The 22,966-nt window shown below is 43.2% G+C and overlaps 1 protein-coding gene across 1 annotated transcript in view; it reads left to right on the forward strand.

Moving 5' to 3' along the window:
- Positions 1-960: 960 nt before the first annotated feature.
- Positions 961-22,966, forward strand: part of nav1a (neuron navigator 1a) — an 80,263-nt gene continuing 58,257 nt past the window's right edge. The window contains exons 1-4 of the mRNA XM_069687923.1: positions 961-1,058; positions 5,001-5,908; positions 7,013-7,104; positions 17,452-18,276. Coding sequence (XP_069544024.1) covers positions 5,007-5,908; positions 7,013-7,104; positions 17,452-18,276 — 1,819 coding nt within the window. The 5' untranslated portion in view covers positions 961-1,058; positions 5,001-5,006. The remainder of the gene's footprint in view (positions 1,059-5,000; positions 5,909-7,012; positions 7,105-17,451; positions 18,277-22,966) is intronic.

Below are 22,966 nucleotides of genomic sequence, written 5' to 3' on the forward strand. Positions count from 1 at the left end.
TGTCTTAAAGCATGAATATGTTGATGGTGGTGTCACAGTCTGGAGCGCACCAGAGAGAGGTTAACAGAAAGAAAGGCAGAGCTTAAGTGGGATGAAAAGGGGGGGAGCGGGGGTATTCTATAACCAGGGGTGACATGATCGGCAGTCGGGCTGAGTCAGCAGTGTAGGGGCTGTATGACTCAGTGCAGCATCCATATCACACACGTTGTAGTGTGTGGCACATCTGAGAAAGATCAGTGGAGAGTTGGATGATGTGGAGAAGAATGGAGGCAAAAAGTCCGTACACACGTGGTGAGATTTCTGTTGTTGGTAGTCTGTTTTGTTTAGTTTGTGGCTGCATGTGTTTGTACTACTTTCTTAGCTTCTTTAATAAATGCATTTGGAGCCAATGGGTGTACATATTTTTTCCTGAATAGTGAGTGACTCACACTCTTGGTATATATTGCAATTCTTCATGTAGTATTGTTGTAACACAATGATTTTTGTGATTTATGTTTTCATTTGAGTTCATTGTTATCATCAGTAAAGAACATGCTTGCAGAGCCTATTGTATGACATCAAAAATAGATATAATGTGAGGACCTTAATAGCACAGCTGTTTCGCTATGGTTCAGTTAACAATCTGGAGAAACAAGAGTTTTAGATGACTTTTGTTATGTTGTGTCTTTTTTGAGGATGACAGACTATGTGTCATTGTAGGCCAAATAAATTTCTATCTGGTTCATTGACTCATGATAACATAAACAGTCTTCAGTTCATTTTTTCAAAAGATATTTGTTTGTGATGGGAACACTGATTTCATCAAAGAAAGTGACTTTGAAAATGAGTCACCTCGGTACGGGGTCCCTGATTGGCTGAATATGTCGTTCCTGTTTGTCACAGTTTCCTGTCTTGGTGAATGGTGAGGCGCTGCGAACCAATGGGAGAGCAACGGTGAGGATGCAACTGTGATTCCAGGAAAAAACAGTCCATTGTTGCCGGGACGCCGGAGAAGTCTCACCTCCCTCCTGCTGGCTTGGCCCAACGGCTCACTGAGGAATTTGGTACCGCTTTGACAGGTAAGACACTCGTGAGACAGCTGATCTTTCAAATTTCATCATAGGCAGTTTATGAGCTCCAGATATTGTTTTTTTTTCTGTGGTGACTTTCTTCTAAGAAAACCGGCTTCCCAGGAATCCATTCATCACAGCTCAGTGCTTTGGCACCACTGGATGTTACTAGCACATTGTACTATGATCTATGACAGCACATTATGGATGTTGTTTTGATTGCTGTCATGGTGGATGTAATTACATTCATTTATTTTAGACTTTCCAGACTGGGCAACACACACAAACACAGGCACTGCTAACATCCTTCAGCTCACAGACAGAGAGGCCTGTGTTACCACCTCGGTATTGATTTTGTGATGAGTCAGAGGGTGTTCATCACAAGGGTGAGCGTGCGTGTCTGAGAGAGGATATACAGGTTTGTTTGAGCAGACATACAGTAACTCACTTCAGCCAGTGGCTGTCATGGGACACAGGAGCTAAAAGAGTGTAATGTTATTATAAAATTAAAAGCCAACTCTGGCTGCCACACTGTCCTTGTTTCACCTCCTTCCAGAGACTTGATACTGCCGTCTCTCATGACAGAAGAGAAAAACGTTTTTAATCGGCTCATCTCGTTCACTCTCTGGCTCTGTGGGAAAAAACGGAATGAGAAAGATTCGAAGGGTATTGACAGAAGAAGCGATGTCTCTGCTGTTGCAGTTGCACACAATATCCAGCAGATGTCAGCAGCTTCCAATGCAGATTGATTTAGGAGCCTCTTCAAATACTGTATATTAGAATTTATCCACACATTGGCTGATGCAGTCATTACATTCACTTAAAGAAAATAACTGAAATTATAAATCACATGTTTTTGTACCAGTTTTGTGTCACTGTTCAAACATAATGGGGTTCTCCAAAACCTCAAGGAAATTACTTTCACCTGTTTAAATGAAATGTATTATTACATATTAGAAGTATTTTCTGTCTATTAATGTCACGGGAAAAACTAATAATGTTAAATCATGCCATCAGCCATGAGGCTCACACAGTGTCAAATAAATAGTACAAAATTTACATTCTGTAAAACTGCAAATTGAATATCTTTGTGTTTTGGACTGCTTGTTTAAAAACCAAGCACGATTAAGATGTTACCCTCGGCTCTGGGAAACTGTCCTAGACATGTTTTTACTATTTTGTGATGTTTAATGGTCTAACTGATTAATATTTTATCATAATAACCCCCCCCCCGAAAACACTCATTAATAGTGAAAATAAACAGTCTGAAAGTTACCTTTTGACCTTAGCGCAATGCTCACAGCTTAAACATTCCTCAAACCTTGCTTGAACCAAACATATTACATATTTGCTGTTGATTTTTAAATAGCCTTCTTACAGCAACAAATTACCACAATTTCTATATTTCAAATATTTTCTGGAACTTGACAAGTCACATGTAGATAAACCTACAGTGATAGAGTCATCAAGCCAACAGTATAACTATTGTAAAGGCACTTATGTAACAGGATGATACAGAACGATTTTTAAAGAACATAGCTTTTTACGTATAAAAAGCTTGTGCTGTACAGCATCTACCATCTTATCTAACAACTTATATGTGAAAAAAATCAGACCTAAATTTGATTTACGGATTATTTACAGTAACAGTGTAGCTGTTCGTGTCTGTCAGCAAAAATATCGTATTTCTTTTTCTTCCTCACATACCGAGCTGAGTCTGTGTATGTTCTTATGTGGGCTACAGTAGTACCGACATGACTCCGGCATATCCCCAGGGAATAGGCAATTTCCATACAGATAGACACAGAGCCAGACCGCACCTGTGCTCCTGGAAAGCCTAGAGGGACACATCAGATAGAGAAATTCTGATGCTTATTAGTGTCTGGACCTTCCAAGAGACAGACATGAGGGTTTACAGGAATGAAGAGGAATTTAGATAGAGGAATGAGGTGAGAGGAGGATAGATGATCACATCTGTCTCTGTTTACCTAGTGCTGCATCACTGCTGCTGTGCAGGTCTTCATTAGCATCAGTCAGCAATGATGGAGCACTAGTCCAAAATACCCAGGTCTCTCCATTTTCTGACAGTATGTCTGATATTATAAGTACAGTAGGAAGGGAAATCTCCCACAGAGAGTTTGTCTATTTCTTTGAGAAACTCAGAGGTTGTCTCTGAGTATGTGTGGAGTGTTTGAGCTGAAGCAGTCAACCCTTCTCAGCAGCAAAAGTGCAGATTTGTTCTCAGAATTGTGTGTGTGTGTGTGTGTGTGTGTGTGTGTGTGTGTGTGTGTGTGTGTGTGTGTGTGTGTGTGTGTGTGTGTGTGTGTGTGTGTTTGGTGACATGACACTGTGCAATATTGCGATTAACTGCACCGTCGAATAATCCACCATTTTATCCTTGTGACTTTGACAGCTTAATTTGATACATCTCTGCTTTACTAAAGACAGCTTCCCCAGGCATCTTCTGGCAGCAGAATTTCTGCTATTTAAGACAGGGCAAGTAGGGTTAAGCGCTAAATCTGTGTATTTCTCAGTGTGGGTATAATTACGATAATAAATCTATTTGTATTGCACTGTACCGCAAAGTAAAAGTTAAGAAGATATACATGTATCTATAGAGTATGTGCAGTACCGTGCAAAAGTTCAAGGCACTAAAAATATAGTTTGAGTGCTTTCAAAGAAATGCCTTGAATAGTTTTTATAAATCAATTAACTCCATACGAAATGCAATAAACAAATCAGAACAAATCAATATTTTACCATCCTTTTGCTTTTAAAATAGCACCACATCTCCAGGATATACTTGTACACAGTTCTTCAATGTACTTGACCAGTACAACCCACGTTTCCAAAAAAGTTGGGATGCTGTGTAAATTGTAAATAAAAACACAATGTGATGATTTAATAATCATGCAGGCCCTTATTTAGTTGAAAATAGAACAAAGGCAACAAATCAATTGTTAACAGTGAGAAATCGTATTGTTTTTTGGAAATGATATGCTCCCCCTGCCTTAGTTTGAACTCAAGATGGAAACAGTACAATTAAATAGCTTATTGTTTACATGTTAAAATTCACAAGTTTGATTTGGCAGAAAATTGTCATGTATGGTTCTTTTGTAAGGGAGAGCAAATCCGATCAGTAGGTTTCACTCAAGTATGATCTTTCTCGTTCTACGCAAATTTGCAACTTCCCTCCTTTTTCCCCTCCCTCCCTGCTTTTCTTCCAACCTCGCAGGTTTTTTTTTTTCTCCCTTCAGCAGAGCAGCGTGAGGCAAAGTATTATGATAGTTCATGAAATGTTTCACTCTATTAGCGTTCACTGTGGTTTGCATCAGAGTGCACAAAGAATCTTACGCAGACTTTTACAGTTCTAGGAACATTTCTGTCAGTCTGAGTGGGACATCGAAGAAGGTAACAAAAACTGTGACAATCGGGAGTTAAAGCAAATCAAGTGAGGATGATCCCATTCCTCCTCTGACACTGTTAGCAAGCATTGCGATCATGCATTTTAAGTTGTTAGGTGGAGAAAATCTGATATTTTGGAACGTAATGATCTTAAAGCAGCTGGTAGATGTTACTGTGTGTCTGTGTGTCTGAAGTTGTTTTTGTTTTTAACTCCCGGCAGGCAAATTTTATTTTTCAGATGCCCCATGCATTGCTGACATTAAGCTCCAACTCATGGTTTACCAACCATGACTCAGTGCGTCATATGTGCTTGATTCACATCAATTAGCTCTGTGTCAAGAAAAGGGAATTTTCGTTTACCCGATTAGATTCATCTCTAGGAGAACTTTAACATTGGGTAATTAAACTCTCAATGGATAACCACATTTTTGGGGAGGTCTTTAAAACTAATTGTCTCATATTGTTGTTGTGAATACGCTCTGAAAGTGGATTGCTCACCTCAATGTACTTTTTAAGGTCTCACTCCCTGCATATCTCTTCATTTAGGTCAATATGAGTGGGGGAGTCAACGTGAAGGCAGGCCCCCGTGGGCCTCCCCCATCAGGAATCCCCCACCCTCACAGCCTCCTGCCCTCCTCTCCCAAACCAGATTCCCGCCTCCGGGGTAGTGACCTGCCCAGGCCCTCTACACAGATCCCGAAACACACGCCCACACGCACGCCCACACACACGCCCACACATTCTCCTTCACTATGCCCACGAAACTCCAGCATCCCCGGGCCGTCCTCCAGGGACCTCCAGAGAGACAACGGCCTGAAAAGTCAGCTCCTCCAGTGGACGAGAGCTCGCCATGTTCCCCAGGTGTCACGCTCTGCCTATAGCAGCCCGCTGACTCAGCGCCGAGTACCACCACCACACTCCAAAGACACACTGGATCTGGGAAAACCTTCCCCTGCTCACATCCCCTCACAATTTCCACATGATGGCAATCGCAACAGAGGCACCTTCACCAATAAGAACCAAGAATGGGGAGCCAGCAACCTGCGTCCACCACTTCATTTCAAGAGAAGAGACAACTCGAACACTGTAGCCCAGGCAGCGAGTGACATCATACCAAGAAGTGAGGAAGAGCCTCCAGAGAACCAGCCACCTCAGTCCTCCATGATGAACAACAGTAACATTCGGCCCACTCTCCCTCAATCAGGCTTCGAGCTCGCCATCAGAGGTCACAGTGACTCCACTAGCCAATCAGACGAAGAGATGGGGACTCCTGAGGACAGCAGCCCGGCCTTCCTTCTTGGTCCCTTGCTGCTCCCACCTATCGCATTCACCATGCCAGTAATGTTCAAAGCAGTTGTTGATATGCAAGATCACAACCTACACAAGGAGACAGCGTCTACAGAGACACACATACCCAAAGTCAATATGGCCACTGTGGCTCCCTTCAGCTACAGGTAAATGGTCTGTACTCACACACAAACACTGCAACTGCAACAGCAATTTATCAAAACATTTATTATGGTCCCAAATTTACTGACCCTTTGTAATCATCACATGATGACTTTCTCTACTCATACTTCTTCATGATCGCCCTCTAAAGACCAGCCCCAGGCCTGCTGTGGTCATTTCAGTCCAATTTCACTTCTTTGTATCTCTTCCAGTAAGACATTTGTGTGCACACACTTGGGAGTTTTCTGGAGCAGAGCTGATTGTTAAAGTGTCCTCTTAACACCCTGCGGGCTCACTTAGTACACTGTTGTTCTCTCTCACATGAACAAAGTCTCTCAAGATGTGGGATTAAAAACAATACTTTTTAAAAAATCTAATTTGTTTTTTTTAAGTAAAACTGTGTCTGATGTGTGCTCTGTTGAGTAGTTTATGGTGTTTTAGTGAAATAAATCATCCCATGAGGAATGAATCAGTCAGAACAGAAAATGTAAAAGGTATTTTCAGTGAATGCATAATGTAAGAAAAGAAAATATTTGTGGAAAAAAATTATGAAGTTGTGTTTCTTTTATAAGTTAAATACAGTGCTTTGTGATGATTTTCTTTCATGAAAATGATTGTAATAATCACAATCTCTTTTCTTCTACTTTTGTATACACTATCTTATCTATTTAATTGAAATAAGACAATACTTTATTATTCCCGCGATGAGGAAATTTAGTGCTGTCACAGCAGCTTAAGAATATAGGTAGGAAAGTTAAGTACACCAAAAGAAAAAAATACAAATACACATACAATAATAATAGAATAAAAAATTCTTAGAAAATAAAGACCAATGTGTTTATACGCACCCACCAGCTATATACACTAAATTAATAAATACACCTTTGACCAATACATTGAAATGTCAATATAAATATTTCTGAATAAAGAAAACATTATTATTGCATGAGGTGATAAAAACATATTGTTGATTGTAGATTGAGCATTATATATTGTATATTGCACAGTTATTGCACTTTAGTGATATGGAGTGCTTTAAGAATCTAAGATAAGTAATTTGCATGTACAGTACCAGATGTGTAATGGCTGTATTTATGATGTGTTGACAGGCTGCAGGTACAGGAGAGAGATTTTTCAGTGGATGAACTGAGTGACTGCTCATCTGGATCCATAGAAGTGTGCTGTGATGACCTAATACCAGGTCAGACTCACCCCCACATCACCAAATATCACCATCATCTTCTCCTTCCTCTTTGTCTTCTTAGCTGAACAAAACTTTGACTAGTTCTGTCTGCCAACTTAGTATCAGGGTGCCAAAAGCCCCTTTGGCAGGTATGGATGATGCCTTCTTTCTGGCAGCCAGTCGTTTTTACTGCTGCAGAGTCATGAATGGCGTCAAACAGGACATGCCAGCAGCTGACCTTCGGGTCTCATCGTGGAACCTGAATAGACTCAGTGAAGAATAAGGGATAAACCACTCTTTGTTCAAATGTATGTCTGTCACGCTGCTACTCATCAGACCTCAGGAGCTGTGTCTGAAGTTAGGTGGTGTAGTTTTGTGTGAGCCCGGGGCTCTGCTGCAGAGAAGAGCTGGGAGAGAGAGATGGGCTCAGGATGTTAAGATGAAGGACGATGACAGCGGTGATGTGGGTCAGTAATGGGAGGAAATGGGGCACTTCTCAACTCGCTGCAAGGCAGTATTAAATGCGCATTGATTTCAGCTTCATCCAAGAGCTGTGGAGGAGATTGAAACCTTCATCCCCTCTTGCAGCTCCTCTCTTCCAACTTCATTGACCTAAAAAGCCACAGTCCCAGCATGACCCCCTCTCTGTCCTCCTGCTCCTGTGTTTTTTGAGTAATGGTTTGCTCTGTACCCACAGCTATAGTTCATTGTTGTGGCCAGTCGGAGTCTCGGGATGCGGACGTGCTTCAGAGATATGACTTTATCAGCGGCTTAGTGAATCATTGTTTTTGATGTGGTGTCAGTTAGATAAGAGGGGATCGACTGCCTAGCTTTAAAATGTTCATTTCAAACTTGGTGTGTATGATGCTTTAATGGGTAAAATCTCTCTAGATTGTACACAGATACAATATGTAGCAGTGTGGCCATAAAACATCTGAACAGGTATATTTGTGGCAGTAATACTGTTTGATTTTGAATGAAACAATAACACTGGGTTTACACTGCTCTTTACCAGTTTCACTGTTCCCAGTTGGTTTCCTTTTCATACATGATCCCTAATTCCAGGTACAATGTGGCTGGATGTGATCTTATTTAGAGATTTTATGAAATGTATATGAATAGTTATAACTCCAACACTGTTAACTTATTGCTAATGTACAAATCTTGAAATGAAAGCACCAAAAATCAATGTTTTAGCCTGGCTAGTAGAGTGGACCCGGTTGTAGTAATGTCAAGGTCTGTTGATCATTAAAACTTTGTTGTATGACCTGCAAAACTAATAGCATTCCTGTCAGGCTCAGCTGCACATTATGTTTGGTGAGAAATGCATGCTAGCACACTAAAGTAAAATGGTAATTGTGGTAAACGTTATCACTGCTAAACATTAACATGTTGGCATTGTCATTATACGAATGTTCGCATTCGAACATGTTAATATATTCGGCTAAATTCTTTGAGCATTTAGCCGTAACTGCCATGGTGTACCATCCTCCAAAGACCAGACCACGAATTTTGTTTGTTGAATTGGTAATGGCATTTCTTTGCCTGTCAGTCAGTAATGATTTGAATTTGCTTGTCATGTGTGCTAATGATAAAACAATTAGAAAACAGTGACAAACTAATCTGATGTCTCTGTTTTTAAAATAATCTGTAAAATAAGACTGATATATAACTAACAGCTTCTTAGTTATAAGAGGCCTTAAATCCAGAAACACAAAATAATCTCCTTATTACTGTCCTCTCACTGCTACCCTACTTGCCAAAGGAGAATTGTTCTATCAGTTTGGATAAAAAAAAAGATAGGAGATGCGGAGTGAGAGAATGATGATATAGAAAACAGAATCAGACGCTTAAAATGTGCACTGTAGAATATGAAAGCGACAGCCCTAAACTGCAAAATAATTCTAACAATTCATCTCCTGAACTTCCACAGCTGCGAGTGCCGTGCCTATTCATAATTTCTTATAATGCCTAATAACACGGAACATAGGAAATGAAATCATAATCAGACATCTGTTATTATCATATGTATGTACATATATCACAAACAGTTTTGCCTTGACTTAAAAATCCTCTATTTTGTTGATCGGTCCTGTCTAAAACCTACCAGAATAGAGACGTTGCAAATAAAACCTCTTTAAAAGCTTTTTGGAGGTTTCAACCAGCTGGTTGTGGGAAGGGGGGATGGGAACTGGTGGTGGACCAGCCCCAGTCTTTAAAGGCCTCTGGCTGTCTTGGGCCTATGGTTGTGGCCTTGTAATTGGTCCCTTGCAGGCGTTAGAAACAGAACTAAAGTGTCTTAGACTCCTCTGAAACTGCATTTACATGGAGGGTGGGCTGACACCGTAATAACTGTAATTTGGAGAGCGGAGGAAAGGGAGGGAAACCGGGTGGAAGGCAAAGTTTGTAGGGAAGGAAGAGAGAAAGAGTGAGACATAAAAAAAAAAAAGACGACCAATGAGGTCGATGGGATGTGAGGAGGACAGAGACTAAACATCAAATGCGTGCACTGAGATAAAAAGCTAGATTGAATGTTGGTTAAATATTTCAAATGTGTTGGCTGTTGAACACAACAAAGTCAAATCATGATCTGATTGGGTTATGGTTGTCCTCAATGATTTTCTTAGGAGTCGTTTTCCTTAAATGTAATGTTTTCCATATGCGTGCGTTCACCTAGATTAAATCAGCGGTAACGTAATCAGCTCTTACATCTTCTATCTCAAAGCCTAATGAAGACCTGAACGTTTAATGTGACTGTAGCACCATGTGGTCTTTCAATTAGACCACAGACCTCCTGACCTTATCGCTCTCTAGAGAGGTGTGTTTTAGCATGACCTCGTATCTGAGGTGTGTGTGTGTGTATGTGTGCTGATGTATGCACGTGTGACAGTACACAGATGGTGTTTGAAAGATAAATGTGATGTGGAGTGTGTATCATTTTTCATCTCCCAGCGAGGGTATGGCCGGGGAATCCCCACAGACACTCTCAAAGTCTGTCAACCTTCTCACTCTCTCTCATACAAGTCTACACACACACACACACACACACACACACACACACACACACACACACACACACACACACACACACACACACACACACACACACACACACACACACACACACACACACACACACACACACACACACACACACACTGTAGGGGTCATTATTTATATTTGGTCTAAATATTCTGTTAACAAGGATATGGAACACCACACAGCATCATCAAAAATCTAAATTCAGGTATGGGATTGACATATTATTTTGAAATAGGTGGACAGATGTTCTTTTGAAACAGTCACATGGTCTGGAGAAGGGTTTTCCTGACGTGTTCCTCAAGGCAAGCAAATAATTGAATTCAGGACCTGAGGAGCAATGAATTTTATAATGGATTCCTTAATTTATTCTTATACACTATTGCTTTTTAGAGATGCCTTTCTGTTATTTAGAAAGCTTAAATGTTTACTGAAGCCAAATTAATTGCATTGAAGTAATGCAACATTTTTGGACTTTTTAGTTCTCAGTCATATTGTTCTACATATTGCAGAGGAATGCAAATATCTATTCAAATCAGTCATGAGAATTTGTGTTGTTTTGAGCTGTAAGTCACTGGACACACAGAATTAAAGCCTCACTTTTAAAACTGAGCATGAATGTAAAACAGCCTAAGCAGAGATATATATGTTTTTATTCATTATTATCCTCATGCAGGCCACTGTTGTCCCGCATAGTGCACTTTGGGGACCCCTCATTTAGTAAAGTACTCTAAAACCCCTCAGTGGCATTCACTTTTAGACCAGTAAAAGGCAGAGAAATCTTTAGTAATGAAGGTATAAAATCCGCTTTCCATTTATATATCTCATACTTTCCATCCCTTTAATGCCCCTGCACAGTCTCGTGAATAGCATTTCGATAAACCCAACTGCATCTACTCTTAGACAGTACATAATCCTCTTTGGCCAATCTAATCAGGGAGACATATGCCGAGTTGCCATTGGACAGTGATGAGTGGTTTAGTAGCTTTAGGAAGATGATCAGACATAAGAATGGCCGAGATTATGTCTGCGCTCATCACCAGGAGTGAGGCAGTAATCACTATTTATGGTTTAATGTCCTGGCCTCTCTCAAACTCTACATTTGAACCTTTGACCTGTCAGGAGTTCTGTGGTCCAGCGCTGGACACAGCTGGAGTAATGTTGGAGTTAAGGGGTGAATTTGATGGGGAAGTTCGTAGTTTCAAATCTAGCCATGAGCGTACCTACTTAGTGGAAAGGCTCGCGTGCGAATAAACATGTTAAAAGTCGCACCAACAGACCGAGAAGCTCCTTATTCTGCCATTCATCTCACACAATGAAGCGTCGCAGCCTGGCATGTCACGAAGATAGAGCTGCCACCTCTTCCCGTCTCCTCCTCTTCTTCTTTTCCATATCTCTCTCCTCAGGGTCATTTGCTTTTAATGTAGGAGGCACCCAGTAATGCACAGCTGCATTACAGAGGAGGAGATGAAGTGCACGAGTAGAGAATGGAGGGAGAAGGCTGAATGGAGGAATGGGTGAATGAGTGCACACTCAAGATCTTTCTTGACCTGTGGGGTGATTCCCAACCAAGGGAGGCAAGCTAAATCATTCATGTGTGTAACCTCTCTGTGTGGGACCACACACGCACTTGCACACAGGAATGGAGTCACAAAGACATCTAGCTGTCAAATTAATAACCAATGCAGGATCAAGTATGCTCACATGCCACATGCCACGAGCACATACTCTAGGTTTAGGAAGCATATTATCTATATATTTAACATTTTCACTCACATATTTATGTACATTTTACTTCAAAAACAGCAGTATTTTTCTACCGACAGAGGCACAAATAAATAAGTGAACACGCACTTATACACGCTGACGAATCATCGTGGCTGTATGCAACACCACGCTGTATCCAGGCAACCACTCTCTGCAGCACAGCATTGTGGGATACCCCTGGGAAGTGTGCTGAGAATGTAAACACTGTCGTCCGTGAGGGAGCGCCTACAAAGAGGGATATCTTTTTATAAGACACACAAACGCACAAATTTGTACTTCCCTCATACTACATGTTAAAATAATTCTCAGGATGGCAGTCGATGTTTTTCTGCTCTCAGCTGCTCCGCGATTCACCCAATGGTGGTGGTGGTGGTGGCGGGGGGGAGGGGGAGCGGAGATTTGGGTGTTTTTGCCCGATTAACATTTGTGCCTCCGGATTTGGAAGTGAGTATGACTGATGCTCTCAAACTGTTGTCATTGATAGCTGATTTGCCCCAATTCTTAAGCCAGTGACTCAAGCTGTGCATCATCAGCACACTCAGACCACCAAAGAGGTGTCACTGTGAAAAATCCCCCTCTCGTACTCACACAAATAATTTGAACTTGGAGGCCGAACACAAGTATGTATGAATCAGATTGCTGTCTCAGTGTTTAGTGTGTAAACAGGACATCAATAGCCATGTCATTGTGTTGGTGCGGTACCAGCGTGCGTGTGAGACTGTGAGTCTTCCCTTGTGTACGAGTGTGTCACGGTCTGGTATTCTTCATTGTGTCCTGTGGACCCCAATGCGCTGGTGTGTTAGCGGACATACAAACGTCGCAGGAGTGGCGCGGCAGTGAGGCCGGATATCCCTTCTCTGTCTTACAGGCTTCCTTTGCTCCTCTGGCACACATACAGAGATCCTTCCTCACCCGTCTTCCTCTTCCTCCACCTCTCACTTTCCTTATTGACTTGTTTTCTGAATTTTAATTTCATAATCTTCCATTATTTGTCCTTTTCCCTAACCGTTAGCATTTAGTCGGCTTCTGTCATGGTGTCGGCTCCATCCTGTTCTGATCTTTTTCTTCATCTTTTATTTTCAGTCACACTTACTCTTGTCATTTTCTTCTCACTTTTCCACCCCTTTCGCACTTGTCTCATCTTTAGACATTTTTTTTTTTTGTACTTACACACAAAACGGCAAAACAAAAGGAACCAAGAGGGAGTGGGTGACAACAGGGAGTGGGTGAAAGTGAGAGCGCATGCCATCTGCTTAGCTGAAAGGCAACTGTTCCTCTTAAAGTATAAGGCGCTGTGTTATACGGTTAGTTTCATCCAAATCCACAGTGCTTTCCTTTTCTTTCACAGTACTTTTCCTTTCAGAGCTGGAGATGTTGTGTAACCTTGTAAACATGCATATAATGCAGCACACAGTGTCTCTGAGTGTGTGTGCTCCTGGCTTCTTCACATGACTCCTCTGTTGAAATAGTGGCGAATCTGTTCCAAACTGTTTAGAGATGCTAGGGCAAATATACTCATGCAAAGTACTGAGACACTCTGCCTCTTTCTGCCTCTCTCTCGCTCTCTTTTTCTCTCTTTCTATTTCATTCTGTGCTTTCAATCTACCCATTCATCCCAATATCTGATTTTACCTGTCTCTCTTACCTATACTCATCTAAAGCTACTTAAAAGTGTCTTTATGTCTATGGGACTGTTTGCCTGTCATCATAGCAAGTTTCCCAATGTTTCAGCCACTGTGGTCAGCCCACAGACACATTCAAACACACACTCTCACGCACACGCACACGCACACACACACACACACACACACACACACACACACACACACACACACACACACACACACACACACACACACACACACACACACACACACACACACACACACACACACACACACACACACACACACATATCTGTGACCTACTGAATATATGAGGCTGCTATGTGCTGACGTGTAGGCTAATACTGAGCACTGGCTCTCATCACACTCTGAAACTGCCAGCTTCTCTGATGTCAGGCCAGATTGCTCAGGTCAGTCAGACACGCTGCACAGACAGCGTGTGTGTGTGTGTGTGTGTGTGTGTGTGTGTGTGTGTGTGTGTGTGTGTGTGTGTGTGTGTGTGTGTGTGTGTGTGTGTGTGTGTGTGTGTGCGTGTGTGTACAGTTTGAGTGAGACTAAGTAGAAATAGAGGGAGAGAATATACAGTATGTTTACATCAGCCATATATTAAAGTGATTAGACTGTGGAGCCAGAGAGACGAGTACGGGAACAAACAAGTGGCTGTGTGCTGCCAACACACACTGTGTGTATACGTGCTTTCAAGAGCATTGACGTATCTTTGCCCCTCGCGCATCTGTGCGCCACACAGACCTGCCTTGTATGCGGCCTCTCACTTTTGACCAACCTTAATCCCTCATCAGGGAGATATAAGAGCTGACGTATTGCACCTATTAGCCTTAAATTACATCCCTCACCCCCCTCTGCTGGTCTGCTACCGGCCCCCAGAGCCCCTATAACTGTCACCACACAGCACTGGCTTCAGTGGGGCATAACCAGTTCAACATTGGCCCTTTATTAAAGCTAGCTACTTCTAATTAATAGCTTTGGCCTTTACACAATAAAACAGCCAGTGTGTGTCTATGTTTTTGTCTGTACTCCGCTCCTGTATTACACACACTCATTGAATGCCAGATGGATGTTATGTTGGGGGCGAGCATGCTGTGCATGCGCCTTATTACGTGTCGTTGTCATTTTTAGGTTCAGTTGGCGCCAGTTTGGGTACTGTTGAAAAGTGAGCCATTTTACCTCTCTAATATTAAAGAGTGGAATTTGAGCAAACAGGACTTTGCTTGTTTTACTGGTTCAGTGTCAACTGATTTATGCAAATGTAACAGAAAACAGCCTGCTTGTTTGAATAGTACTCGCAGTTTGGAGCTTGATAACATCATAGCTGCAGGCTCTGCTGCTTACATACAAGAGAGTAAAGCCCTCCAAAGGTTATACACCCAGACTGTAAACGCCACCTGCTACATGACCAGTATGCAGACAGGATGCATTAACACACAAAAGCAGATTGCACTGCAAACAGTTGTATTGATTGTTAATGGGTTATGATGGACTTAAAGTTAATGTTATGCCCTGTCATCATGATTACCTGTAATGGGAAGGAGACTTGGGTGCAGGAGACTAATGTTTGCTTCCCGTTCCCAAAATCAAGTTCAGACAGTAAAACTGCATTTACTGTTACAGTGATGACGGGGGCTCCATAGCGCTACACGAGTCTGCACAGTTTTTTAACAACAAGTTTTCTGTTGTCATGACGACAGAGATTACATAGCGCTTTGTACCGCTGTTAGCTTGAATTTTCCAAACATAAGTCAGGACAGTTTTAAAAATGGTTGCGTACCTTTAAGGAAGTAATCATTTTAATGCACAACGTGGTTCCGGTCCTCATTTGAACCCAAACCATCATCTTTCCCATTATCATGACTTCATGTTTTTGTGCTTAATCCTAGCCAGGGCTTCTAGTTTAGAAAACACTCCTGTAGGTCGTATTTGATGGTAAGAATAATTGGCCTGTATGGTAAAAAAAAAAAATCAAATTATGACAGCATGCTATTTCTCTGTCTGTTTATTTCACTTTTATTATCAAATCTCCACCCAGCCGTGGGTGTGTCTGGAGGAATTAGAAGAATAGATTCTTTAACTATTTGTAGCGAACAATTGGTCAGACTGATGACAGTGAAACAATGAAATTATAAAGAGGCTTGAGGAAGATGAAGATATTTCTGTTCTTTGATTTAGATGGATGGAATGTCCGGAGCAATGAAATGACGTAGCTGAACATGCCAGAGCTAACCGAGTGCCTGGACGAGAGCTTTGGCTTCTCGGGGCCTGTCTCATCAATGTGACACACTCGTAGATAAAGACCCATGCACACACACACACACACACACACACACACACACACACACACACACACACACACACACACACACACACACACACACACACATGCGAGCGAAGATAGACACCGGCGTTCATTCACACATGCACACGACTGCTTGTTTCAAATCACGGAGGTATCATAATTGTTGTATGAGGGATTGATTATGAATGTGATGAATTTATACCCTACAAACTTAATGGCCTGTGCAGCTGTGTTAAGTAGATGAGGGTTGGGTGAGGGCATACTGGAAGGAAAGGAAGGGAGGAAATGAGAAAAGAGCAATGGAAATGACCGGAGAGGTAATATGAGCCAGGTGGGGGTTATGTGATGATGATTTGAGGTCTGCTGGCTACTAATTGAGGCATATTTAGTGACTGGCCCGTCTTGTTCAGTATAACGGACTGGTAAATGTGTATTCCCCTCCTAAACGGATCCTGCAGTCATGGCTGTTTTTCAGATAATTTTAATCAGCTTAATCATGGGTGGGCCTCTGGTGATTAGGACACATAAGAAAATTTGAATGTGAATGGATGAATAGAGAAGCTAATGTGATTATGAATGATTGCGGGTGGGAGTGGAGGTCTTTATTTTGGCTGCATTATTTGGTAGCCAGGACAATTTGAGTCATACACAGCTGAGCTCAGTATACTGTAAATATACTTTCTTTTCTCCCTCTTTTTTTTCTTTGTTTGTTTCCTTCTTCTTTTCAGAGAGAAAAGAATAAGAACAAAAGGATTAACTGACGGAAAGTGGATGGGGAGAGTGAAACGTGAAGAGCGATTTACAGGGAAACCCTCTTGAAAAAAGATGTGATGAAAACGAGGGCTGTTATTGCAACACGGGAACGGGGAAGAGCTGAGTTAGAAGATGCTGGTAATTTATCGTCAAGCCCTTCTGCTTGCACTCGCTGGGTATGCAGCATAACACGGCATCTGTGGTCTGAGAGAGCGCGGCGCGCGAGAGAGAAGATCGGTCAGTGAATCAGCCAGTGGGATGACAGAGAGAGCGACATACAACAAGAACGAAGGAGGGAAGGAAAGAGCAGGAAGAAGGAGAGGGAGGGTGAATGAGCCAGCGGGGGTAGAGTGAGCAAACCAGTGAGTGAGGGAGAGGGAAGAGAGAAAGAGGAGGGGGATGTTGCTGCTGCTGCTGCTGCTGCGACTGTTTCTCCTGTCAGTCGGCTGCTGCTTGCCTGGCGAATAGGAAGGAGTACAGAGCAAGAAAGAAGCAGAGGGGGACACGGAGAAAGAGGCTGGTCAAGGCTGTATTTTATTCTGGTAGCGCTATTGTGGTGTAGGGAGCTGCAGACACGCTGTGAGGCAGTGGATATAGGCACTGGACACAGATCTGCAGATCCATGGATCATCAGCAGTGAGTAAGGCTGTCACTCTACTAACCCACTTGTCATTTTCAGGGGGGGAACCCACAGTCTCTCACTGCAGGGAGTCTGGCTCAGTCTTGACTCGGGGAGAAGAGAGGGAGAGCTAACCAGACAGTCTTTGTGTTTTTACACCTTTCTTCCTCCCCTTTCTCCCTCCATTTCTTTCAGTCCGCTTGTGTGTATTTCAGAGTGTGTCACTGATGCTGTTGCTTCGCTCTCCGCAGGAGGGATGCTGGAGGCTAATGTGGCTAACATTAGCATGACGGCTAAGCCCAGAGAGCTGGACCTCAGGTCTGCAGCTGTCTCCTACCAGGATACTTCAGGCCAGGCCATGGCCTCTAGGAAGCCACCGGCTAAAGCCTCAGCTCTGCCCCAGGGACCGTTGCGGTCCTCTGGGTCAGAGCTCAAGGTCTACCGGCCCACCCCTGGATCTATCCCCATTCCGGTCCCCAATCCGTCTGGGCTCCGCAAGCAGCGATCACTTAGCAACTTGTGTGTGCTCACTGATGCTGAGAAGAAGCTTCACCTGTACCAATCTCCCCGCTGGAATGATGATACCAGCCGGCCTGGCACAGGGACAAACAAAGTGGGCCAGACTAAAACGGGGCAAGCAGGTGGTGTGAAACCACCACTCTCACGGACACTTTCAAAGTCAGAACAGTCTCTATTCCAGGGGAAACCCAAGTCTTTTTGCTCCCCAGCTGTGACTTCAAACATTGGCAAGCCAAGTCGAATTCCTGCCCCTGGTAAACCACGGGGACCTTATGCTGAGGTTAAGCCCATCAGCAAGGCCTCTGAGGCGGGCCAGAGTTCAGACACAGATCCCGCTGACCACCCAACTAAAGCTAACTCCAATGGAGCTGGCAATACTGGAACTAATGGCAAGAAACCTGGGGAGAAGGTGAGATCCGGATCTGTGTCAACAGAAGAAAAGAAAGACAGGAAGGGGACAGAGGGAGAAGATGAAAAAGGCTTTCTGAAGGTGGATCCAGAGTTGGTGGTGACGGTACTAGGAGACTTGGAACAGCTGCTCTTCAGCCAAATGTTGGGTGAGTCTGCTTTTTCAATCCAGAGTTTGGTCTTCCGGATTGGCTGCCAACATGTTCAGTTATCAGTTCAGTGGACACTGAATAACATAAACAAACACTCAAGTCTGTGACTGTGCCACCTGAACACCTCTCCTCTCCTCTCCTCTCCTCTCCTCTCCTCTCCTCTCCTCTCCTCTCCTCTCCTCTCCTCTCCACTCCACTCCACACACCCAAATGTTTCTCTCCAGCTGTAGCACTAGTATCAACAGTGAATTTTAAATCAGTTCAGTCTCTATTGCTGCAGACCATGATGTCAGTGTGTTTCTTTAAGTGCTTTTCGCGACATAACAATGACAGCCTCGTTGTTGAGGTCGTAAAAAAAAAAAAAAATCCCCTGTTTACATCACAGTAACAGTCACACATTTTTAGTTTATACGTGTAGAAAAGATTTGCATGTATTTGCTAATAAATACGCATGTGTTTGTGTACAAGCACTACAGAACAGCTGAAGTAAGCATTTCCAGAGGGCTGACATTGTTTTGTTGTTCATTCATTAGCTGGCGCTGTCTTGTTCTGTCCTAGTCTCATCTGACCCACTGCCACAGTGAGCCAAATTCACCCATCAGATAAATATCTTCTCTTATTATACATCCATCCCTCTCTTTCTGTCTGTACCTCAACAACCCTGCTGGCGGGGGGGCATATTCATTCAAAATTAAGAATACATAGCAATTCCAATAAGCATATGCTTTTTAGCAACTGCTGCATCACTGTATTCAATAGTTCGGAGTCTAAACTGCATGTTTCTGCATGTGTGCTGGCTCACACTAGAAATCACCCACTCGTTAATAAAGGCCGTGTGAGTGGGACTCGTGGGGAGTGTGTTTTCAGTCGGTAAATAAAACGGCTGCATATTGAGCCTGGCTCTGGTCACAGTGGGCCACATATTTAGCCTCGCACCACTCCCTCACCCCCTCCTCACCCCTTCCCTCCCTACTCCCCACTTGTTCCATTGATCTCCGGGCCACTGACAGATGGTCACTATCCACCCCAACCCCACCCCCGCCTCCTCCCCCCTGTTACCGGGGGCAACGTGTGGGAGGAGAGTGGGGAGGAGAGTGGGGAGTCTGAGTGGGTGGTGGCATCGGCAGGTAGCGTTATACCCTTCACTCAAACACATTTACACGTGCACGAGGAGCAAATGTGCTGGCACACATTGTATATCCGGAGTTTTAGTGACTGTGGGTGTATTGTAAGAATGATGACTGAATTTGTGACTAATAGGTCAAACCAGGGTTTGAATCCGCACCTATCATCCATTATTCACACACACACACACACACACACACACACACACACACACACACACACACACACACACACACACACACACACACACACACACACACACACACACACACACACACACACACACACACACACACACACACACACACACACAGAGAGTGTGAGAGTCCGTGTTTCTCTGTTGCTCATTCTCTTTCTATCCCTCTCTCTCAGTAGAAGCAGATAGCATCAGAGGGTGAGTGAGATGAGGAGAACAGTGCAGTAGGTCGTTATATCTCTCTTGATGCGAGGAAATCATTTGCTGCCCATTATCAAACCTCTCTATCTTTCTCCACTCTCTGCATTTCCTCTGTCTCTCTCTTTTCACCAGCTCGCATCCTGCTACAAAGCCCCAAATCACAGCATGGATGACCTTGCCCCTGTAGTCCTCTGTGTGTGTGTTTGTGTGTGTGTGTTGTGTGTGTGTGTGTGTGTGTGGGGGGGGGGGGTCTGTGTGTGACCTTGTTCCTTGTTGTGATGTTGCTGGCCACACCTACGCTAGGCAGGCAGGTAGGAAGGAGGGAGATGAGGATGGAAAAAACAGAGAGAGTAGAGGGAGGAACCTGGTAAGAATTGAGATTTATGGTAGACGAGTAAAAGGGCACGACTTCATTCATAGAGTGAGATAAATGAGAGAGAAACAGAGAAGGAGAGAGGCATTGGAGTAAAATAATGGTAATGGCCGATGACCTAAATATCTATCTTGCATCCCAAGTGACCACTGCCACAACCTGCCAGAGGTTTATCGCGGAAACCACTTCAGGTGTGTAGGATAGTTGTGTGTATATTCATGTGGATGTGTGCATGAATATGTGTGTGTTAGGGAGAGGTTAATTGTAATTTGCCCTGTAGCTTGCAGCTGCGGGCTCGTCTTTTATCGTATCTACTTCCCCATTTCCGATAGGACGCTCAGCTAATTGGTTTCTGCTCCGCATGCTCTGTCATAGCAAGATAGATTATGGATGTTCAATGGATCATGCCCAGCGATGCGCTCCTCCTCTTCCCATATGCAGTCCTACCTTCTCCTGCTCTGCTTCCTCAAGATACGAAAGTGATGTATCTCTGTACTGTATAGTATTATATCATGATACATCAACTTAAATCTGGCCACAGCCCGTTGCTATGGAAGCCGCATGTCCGCTGTTAGTTACAGGGAGTAAAATATGTGCCATTGCACGAGATGTACATGTCTTCTTGTGTGACATCGAGCAGCATGTACTGTGACACTGTCCTTTTTGAGATTAGCCTACAGTAATAGACAAAGATAATGAAGAATGCCATTGACCCAAGACCATCCGCTGTGCACTAAAAAGAGATAACTCCCCTCCTACACACACAGTCACTGACGAAAAGAAATAGAAAAAAAACAACAATCCTGGATACTTCAAGTTTAGGCCTATATGTTTATCTTGTGAGGTGATTTAGGATTAGTGTCTTTATCATCTGTTTTTCTGTAATCGGACATACATGTTTAACCACTGAGTGATGAAGAGCTTTACGTTAATTGGATTTTAGAGAATTACTTGACTTGTGTGTCCACTGGTCTTCTTGTCTCAGAAGTAATTCTCCCAAATGCAGCACGTATTATACGATATCTTGTTAGCGGCATAAGAACCATGGTCAGACACAGAAGTGCATAATGATGAACTCTTATCAATAAAATGAGTCGACTCGAATGGCACTTTAATAAAGCATATACAGCATAGGCTGCAGGAGTAATCCGAAGCGCTGAACCTCAGATGTCTGCCACTAATGACACCTCCCTGTCCGATCCAGCACCCATAATGAGGTGTGTGTGTGAGAGGGTAAGCTCCCTAAAGCAGTGGCCTTTCCCAGCATGGGGAGGCACAGTTTAGAGGGAATCAAGTCTAAGACACCGACCAAGCATCCGGATTAAACCTCGCATAAAGATAATGAGAAGATTCAACCCCCATTCCACTAATCACAGATCTATCACCCTGGAAAAGGCCAGCTATAAAGACTAAAATGAATTAAAGATTAAAACCCTCAAGACATCTGTCTGGGTAGAGATTTGGGGGAATTTTACTTTATGAAGGATCAGGTGGAGAATATAGATTTAGGTTAGAAGATTGGAGATGTTGTGTGGTTTTGGCCGAGCTGATTGTCACATGTACTGAGAGTGACCATGAAGACTCAGCAGAAGAGAACTGAATGCGACTAAGTGACCCATGGTTGCTCATTAACGTAGCCTTGCCTACCAGTGTTCTTGTTATTTCAGTTTGACATTGTCTTTTGTGCGTGTGGGCATATTTGTGTGGTTGATGGTTCCTCTTGTATCCTCATCAGCTGTCTGTAGAACAATAAACCCGACAGAGGGATCAACAAAGCCTGAAAAAGAAGACACACAGACAACACACACACACACACACACACACACACACACACACACACACACACACACACACACACACACACACACACACACACACACACACACACACACACACACACGAGCCTTTTCAAGAGAAGTTCACAGCGCTGCAGGAAAAAAACGTCAAAGCACTGCAGCTCAGAGTCTAAAGCTCGCACTAGCACATTCAGCGTGTGCCACGCTCAGTCACTGATACACTCTCCTGTCCATAGCTCTCCTGTATTCATCCTTTTTGGCCGTGACCGGGTATTTTTTCATTATCAGTTCCGCCATTGTGACCGCAGTGCTGAGTCTCTAATGCGATGCGGGTGCGGTCAGAGTGGCTGGTTCCACCCCGGGCTTTGCTAACTGAAGGATTCAGGGCATACATCCTCCCGTCGAGGAGGCGGTAACAAGCCAAGTAAACACAAATGCCCAAGGAAAGTGAGGAATAAAGCATCCCTCCAAATCTCTCCCTCTCTCACTCTCTCTCTGTTCCTCTTCCTCTCTTATAACTCTGATGTGACTTGACGGGTAGCAGTGTTCTGTCACCACACAGACAGCAGAGAGGATATTTCTGGTACAAGTGTTTCAGGAGGAGGACAGAGGACATCTTTTTAGCGTGACAGGGATTTTGTCACCAGGAGTGTTCATAGATAAAAAAAAAAACTGTTTGCACAAATGTATGATGAATGTATGATTTTGCATTTTTTTTCTCCCTTTGCTGTGTGTTTTGTGTGTTTGCGTGTGTTCAAAATTGCTTTGTGGTCAGTCTCTAAGGACTTAATGCAGCATCCATTGCATTAGTGCTGTCTGCTTCCTGTCTTCCTCCTCCTAAATCATATTAGTACTCTATGTTTTTGTCTCATCAGCTCTTACACAACAACCCAGATACACACTCCCAATCACTTAAAAACAACAAAGTTATTATACTGTCTCGGTTATATCATTTCTAAGCTATTCTGTTGACAGTGGCAGGGCCGTATTTGTTAT

The sequence above is a fragment of the Brachyistius frenatus genome, unplaced genomic scaffold (assembly GCF_029030835.1).
Source record: "Brachyistius frenatus isolate BFR_SWC_R1_liver_20210118 unplaced genomic scaffold, ASM2903083v1 Contig_6, whole genome shotgun sequence".
NCBI lineage: Eukaryota > Metazoa > Chordata > Actinopteri > Embiotocidae > Brachyistius > Brachyistius frenatus.